The sequence below is a fragment of the Octopus bimaculoides genome, chromosome 29 (genome assembly GCF_001194135.2).
Source record: "Octopus bimaculoides isolate UCB-OBI-ISO-001 chromosome 29, ASM119413v2, whole genome shotgun sequence".
Taxonomy (NCBI): domain Eukaryota; kingdom Metazoa; phylum Mollusca; class Cephalopoda; order Octopoda; family Octopodidae; genus Octopus; species Octopus bimaculoides.
Window position 1 is genome coordinate 1446228 of NC_069009.1, and position 7101 is coordinate 1453328.

A 7101-nucleotide genomic window follows, 5' to 3' on the forward strand; every position below is an offset into this window, starting at 1 on the left:
TTATGAAATTTGTAATTTTTAAGTGATCTCATGAGATCACTGGTAGGTAATGGGTTAACGAGAGAGTGAAAGATGGTAGATACAAAAATGTTTATTGATCACTACAATTGCTTTAACCCATCTAGCATCAATCCGTCATGGGTGGGGTACCGGACAGTTTATGAGTACCTATTGGTGTAAATGTGTCTCTTAGGGTGATTACAAGATACAGGGGTTGGACAAAATAATGGAAGCATCATAGCATCATAATTTTGAAATATCTATAAAACCATCAAAAGCTGGTTTATTTTTATATTTTTTGATTTATTATTAGTGTTGCTTAATATGTTTTGCTAAAATTGCTGGATTTTTTTCAGATATCATCAGAAAAAGATAATTAAAATTCATTAAAATGACAGATCTATAGGACTTTCAAAGAGGTCAAATTGTTGGTGCTTGTATGGCAGTTGCTAGCATAACGAAAACAGCCGAAATGTTTGGTGCATCAGGCAGTACTGTCTCAAAAGTAATGACAGTCTTTGAGAAAGAGGGTAAAACCTCCTCATTGAAACAAAACTCTGTAAGAAAACCCAAACTTTCAGATAGGGACTGTTGGACTCATGCGAATTGTTAGAAAGTATCACAAAAGTATAGCTCCCAATGTTACTGTAGAGCTTAATGACCACCTCGAGAACCCAGTTTCCACAAAAACTGTTTGCCAGATACTGCACAAAGCCAGATTTCATGGGCGTGCTGCAATCAGAAAACCACTACTTTCAAAAACAAATGTTGCAAAGCATTTAGAGTGGAGTAAAAACCTACAGAATTGGTCCCTAGAGCAGTGGAAGAATGTTATTTTCTCAGATGAGTCATCCATTACCTTATTTCTGACCACTGGCTGAGTATACGTGTGGAGACAGCCAAAAGAAGCATTTGACAAAGACTGCCTTCTTCCAACTGTTAAACATGGAGGAGGATCTGTGATGATGGGTTGAGGGGCTATATCTTGGAAATCTGCAGGCCCATTGGTTTCCCTTCATGGCAGAATTAATAACAATCAGGATTATTTAAGCATTTTATCTGATCAAATTCATCCTATGGTTGCGGAACTGTTTCTGGAGGGAAATACAAACTTTTTTATGATGATAATGCACCAATTCACACAGCTGAAGTTCTTACTGAATGGCACGTGAAGTTGAACATTTTATCTGGCCACCACAGTCCCCAGATCTCAATATTATTGAACATTTATGGTGCATTTTAGAAAAACAAGTAAGGAGTTGATATCCTCCACCATCATCACTTCAAGAACTGGAAACTGTTTTAGCTGAAAAAGGGACGAAAATTCCTTTGGAAACAATTCAAACTTTGTACAAGTCTATACCTCATAGAATTCAAGTTGTAATTACTGCCAGAGGTGGTCCCATCTGATATTAAAATAAATTTGTTTGAAATTTTAAGGTGTTTCAATTATTTTGTCCAACACCTGTATATCTCATTAAAATACTGTCTCTTCTACACGATTTCTTCTTGGTATGTAAATACAAAAGCAACAACTTAAGCCATACAGCTTCATTATTATTGAAGATTAATGAAAATCAGATACATAAAGAAACAAATACAGTCGGACGCTGACACTCGTTGATGCTGCATCGAAGAGGCCAGGGAATAGAAGAAAGAAGACATGCACCCAACACCAGAGCTGAAGACACCTCCGAAAGGAGGGGGGGGCCACGTCAAAACGGTAGAGGAGTAAGGGCCGAAACCGGACGTGGTTCCTTCTGATGATGTCTTGAGCTAACTGGATCCTATAAAGGAGCTGTTGTGGTAGCAGACCACGAAACATAGTTGAAATTCCTTCCTACAATAACAAAATGTGTGTTTCTGAAGTAAGAAGTTTGCTTCCCAATCACGGAGTTCCAGTTACAGCCCCATTTTGTAGCATACTAAGTGTCTTGTGTGTACTCAAGCTGAGTACATATTTTCTATCATTATATAATATATGTAAGATGAATATTTTATATACACTGGTTTCTGTATACATCCTTTCATCATAATGTCTAGTTTGAAATTTTACTATGTATGAATCTCAGACATAGTACGAGAATAAATAAGGCAAGGACCGCTTTTCACCTGTGAAAAAAAGTATGGAGTGCAAGTGTAATTTCAATAAAGAACAAAATAAGAATTTTTAACACTAACGTAAAAGCGGTGTTATTGTTTGGGGCTGAGACATAGCGAAAAACAGTTAAGTCAATTAAGCAAATACAATCATTCATCAAGAGGTGCTTGTGTAGTATACTTAAAATCAGATGGCCCGAACACATAAGCAATATGGAGCTATGGCAAAGAACGAATCAAGTTTCGATTAGGGAGCAAATATTTAAGAAAAAGTGGAAGTGGATTATTAGCACAATTAGAAAGAACACACCAAATGTAGCGAAAAGTGCTTTACAGTGGAATCCGGATGGATATAGAAAGAGGGGTAGGCTTAAGAACTCGTGGCGTAGATCAACACAAAAGGAAATAGAGAAAGGGGGACATTCATGGCAGAGTATAAGTACAGAAGCGAAAAATTATGCGACATGGAATTCAATTATAAGTGGCCTATACTCCACGTTGGAGAGTTAAAGACAAGAAAGAAAAAAAAATGAATCTCATGAATGGAATAATACTGTTGATAAAATTTATATAATTTTATCATTTATTGCATTCATAATCAATGTGTTGATGGTGAAGATGAATATTCATTAAAAAATTGCAGTGTAACCCTGGCTGAATTTATGAATAGATATTTTTATTACCACGACACGACAAACACACATACACACCCTCTCAGCATTTGATAGCATCTATTTTCTGTACAGTTCTTGTGTTTATTGCACATGTACATCTACCACACAAAGAATTTTCCACGTTGACATTCCTCTAATATTGCTGAACCTCTTCTGTGGCCATAGCTTGCACCAGGTGCACCTTATGGAGTTTCTACCTGTGGTGTTATTGTATGGGGCTGAGACATGGTGAACAACAGTTAAGTCAAATAAGCAAATACAATCATTCATCAACAGGTCATAGAATTTTATCCTGTATGAATATGTTTTTGTCTAGTTCAGTGATTACAAGAGAATGACTTATCACGGTGATATTGTCTGTATTTTCTTTTCCTGTATGAATGTATTTGTGATTAGTTAAATACTGTTCCACAGAGAATGATTTACCACAGATACCACAGTGATAGGTCTTGTCTCTTGTAAGAAAACGTTTATGAGTATATGTGCCATGTTCCTCGTAATGATTTGCCACAGACATCACAGTGATATAAATTTCTCTCCAGTATGAGTGGATTTGCGATTAGTTAAATCTTTTCTTACACAAAATGGTTTACTGCAGATATCACACGGCTATGATTTCTTTCGTGTATGGATGCGTTTGTGATCAGTTAAATATTTTTTTACACTGAATGATTTACCACAGACATCGCAAGAATATGGTTTCTCTCTTGTATGAATGGATTTGTGTCTATTTACGTAACACTTTTGAGAGAACGATCTGCCACAGATATCGCAGCAATATGGTTTCTCTTGTGTATGAATGCGTTTGTGATCAGTTAAATATTTTCTTACACAGAATGATTTACCACAGATATCACAGGAATATAGTTTCTCTCCTGTGTGAATGTATTTATGAGAAGTTAAATTACTTTGAGAAGAAAATGATTTACCACAGATATCACAGAAATATGGTTTCTCTCCTGTGTGAGTGCCTTTATGCACATATAGACTTCTTTTTAGAGAGAACGATTTTCCACAGATATCACAGGGATATGGTTTCAGTCCTGTGTGAAAGTATTTATGATCGGTTAAACACTTCGAATTAGAGAATGATTTACCACAAATATCACACTGATATGGTTTCTCTCCTGTGTGAGTGTATTTGTGATCAGTAAGTCTACTTCTTTGAAAGAATGATTTACCACAGATATCACAATGATATGGCCTCTCATTAGTATGAGTAAGTTGATGAGCAGTTAAATAACTTCTTAGTACAAAGGATTTACCACAAATATCGCAGTGAAACGGTCTCTCTCCTGTATGAACGGATTTATGATAAGCAAGGCCACAGTTTTGAGAGTATGATTTACCACAAATATCACAATGATATGGTTTCTCTCCTGTATGAACGGACTTGTGAGAAGAAAGGTAACTTTTTTGAGAGAATGATTTACCACAAATATCACACTGATGTGGCTTCTCACGAGTATGTGTAAGTTTGTGAATAGTTAAATAACTTCTAAATGAAAAGAATTTAACACAGATATCACACTGATATGGTTTCTCTCCTGTGTGACTATATTTGTGAGAATTTAGGTGACTCTTTTGAGAGAATGATTTACCACAAATATCACACTGATGTGGTTTCTCACGAGTATGTGTAAGTTTGTGCGTAATTAAATAACTTCTTAATGAAAAGGATTTAACACAGATATCACACTGATATGGTTTCTCTCCTGTGTGAATGTATTTGTGAAAAGTAAGGCTACTTTTTTGAGAGAATGATTTACCACAAAGATCGCAGTGATGTGGTTTCTCACGAGTATGTGTAAGTTTATGAGCAGTTAAATAACTTCGTAGTGAAAAGGATTTATCACAGATATCACACTGATATGGTTTCTCTCCTGTATGAATGTATTTGTGAGAGGTAAGGCCACTCTTTTGAGAGAATGATTTACCACAAATATCACAGTGATATGGTTTATCTTCTGTATGAATGGATTTGTGAGAAGCAAGGGTACTTTTACGAGAGAATGATTTATCACAAATATCACAGTGATATTGCTTTGTACCTGAATGAACACAATTGTGAATAGTGAGATTTCCCTTATTACAGAAAGACATTTTGCAGATATCACATTGGTGTGATGAATTTTCTCTTTCTTTTGTCATCTCCACACGATTCATTATTGTTCTCTAGTATACAAGTACAAAATATATTTTTCCTTTCTTCTTTATATATTTATTTGCTGATTCAAATACTTCTACAGCTATAATCACAGCAAATCTGATCTTTGTGAATATCTGAAGGTAATACAAACACGTTTGTGTATTCTTCCGAGTTCAAGCAGAACGTGAAATACTTCAGTAAATATATTCCAGGCAATGAGGAAAACAAATGTTGCTATTAATTCAGAAATAATATTTCACAGTTTTTCACCATAGATATATTACGTAAACAGGGTTTAACATCTCATATTCTGAAATGATACAGAAAGAGTAGACGATATAGGAAATACTTAAAAAGCAGAGGTTCAGCAATAGAAAATATAACTACATTTTCATAATGATAAACTGTGGATATAATCGTTTTACCCCAATAATTAGTCTTTAAAATTTCTTTTGTTATTAAAATTGTATTATACAACCATAGGCGCAGGAGCGGCTGTGTGGTAAGTAGCTTGCTCACCAGCCGCATGGTTCCGGGTTCATTCCCACTGTATGGCACCTTGGGCAAGTGTCTTCTACTATAGCCTCGGGCCGACCAAAGCCTTGTGAGTGGATTTGGTAGACGCAAACTGAAAGAAGCCCGTCGTATATATATATATATATATATATATATATATATGTTTGTGTGTCTGTGTTTGTCCCCCCAACATCGCTTGACAACCGATGCTGGTGTGTTTACGTCCCCCGTAACTTAGCGGTTCGGCAAAAAGAGACCGATAGAATAAGTCCTAGGCTTACAAAAGCATAAGTCCTGGGGTCGGTTTCCTCGACTAAAGGTGGTGCTCCAGCATGGCCGCAGTCAAATGACTGAAACAAGTAAAAGAGTAAAAGAGACACAAACGAAATTGAAATTTTGTAGCGAAAGTAACGGCTTTTGTTGTTCTGGAATTGCTTACAAACACCTTACATTCTGCAAATTCTCTTAAATATTTAACATTACCCAGCCCCTATTTACAAAACTTGCCACTCATGGACTGCCATTTTTTGTCACCGGGTCAAACGCTTTGACAGGTCAAACGCTTGGCATAATTCATGAAGTTTTCTGGAGAATAGAATTGATTTCGCTCTCAGACTAGCAACATTTAAAACTTTTACTACTGCCTGGAGTTTCCTATTAGCCAGATACATAGTCTTTTTATCAAAAATAAAATATTATACCTTACCTGTCATACGAATCGGTGTTTAATGTGAAATAACCTGAACTACACAAATAAGCGATCTACTGTAAATAGAATTTGAAGACACTTCAAAAAGCCGACACGGAACGTCAACGAAACGAACTAAAATTAGGATTCTTTTTTTTATACTTCACAATACGACTCTTTTGTCGGATGTTAAAACTAAGATGGCTAGTTATTTAATGTTTTTATTGCTATAATTATTCTTTGAAAATGTGAATTGCAAGAAGAAGAAAAAATCCGAATAATGGCAAAATATACAAAGATATAAATACAAGACTATTTTCAAGTTTATTACTAATTCTACGCTATTGTGGCACTGAACCCCAAAGATAAACCGACACAGCTTGTCAGACAGCGATGGGGATGAGGTGGAGGTCGGGGGAAGACAGAAAGACACGTGTGTTACTCCCATCAGTGTTCGAAAACCATTGTTGGTTTGTTTACATTCCTGTGACTTAGTTCTAGAGCGAAAGAGTCCGATGGTATAACTTACCAGATTTAAAATATGTTCTGGTATTGCTTTGCTCAACGAAACCAAAGAGCTGATACTGCAGAATGGGCACAGTTTAATTATAGAATTAAGTAAAACATGTGAAGGTGCAATGGCCCAGAGGTTAGGGCAGCGGACTCGCGGTCATAAGATCGCTGTTTCGATTCCCAGACCGGACGTTGTGAGTATTTATTGACCGAAAACACCTAAAGCTCCACAATGCCCCGGCAGGGGATGCTGGCGAACCCTGCTGTACTCTTTCACCACAACTTTCTCTCACTCTTACTTCCTGTTTCTGTTGTGCCTGTAATTCAAAGGGTCAGCCTTGTCACACTCTGGGTCACGCTGAATATTCCCGAGAACTACGTTAAGGGTACACGTGTCTGTGGAGTGCTCAGCCACTTGCACGTTAATTGCACGTTAATTTTTACGGAAACCCACGTTTTCG

At 36.5% G+C, this 7101-nt stretch overlaps 2 protein-coding genes across 5 annotated transcripts in view; one reads left to right on the forward strand and one right to left on the reverse strand.

Moving 5' to 3' along the window:
• LOC106873429 (zinc finger protein 91) overlaps positions 1-6225 on the reverse strand; it is an 18857-nt gene extending 12632 nt beyond the window's left edge. For 2 of the 4 annotated variants that reach the window (XM_052977894.1, XM_052977893.1), the window contains exon 1: positions 6146-6211. Coding sequence is in view for 1 of the 4 variants with exons in the window: in XM_052977896.1 (XP_052833856.1) it covers positions 3384-4940 (1557 nt within the window). In the remaining 3 variants the exon portion in view is untranslated. Of the gene's footprint in view, positions 1-2643; positions 5234-6145 lie in introns of those variants that run through there. The other 2 variants (XM_052977896.1, XM_052977895.1) reach the window with 2 other exon arrangements.
• The window catches only part of LOC106876802 (zinc finger protein 239), a 56020-nt gene that overhangs the window by 18706 nt on the left and 30213 nt on the right, over positions 1-7101 (forward strand). The window lies entirely within an intron of this gene.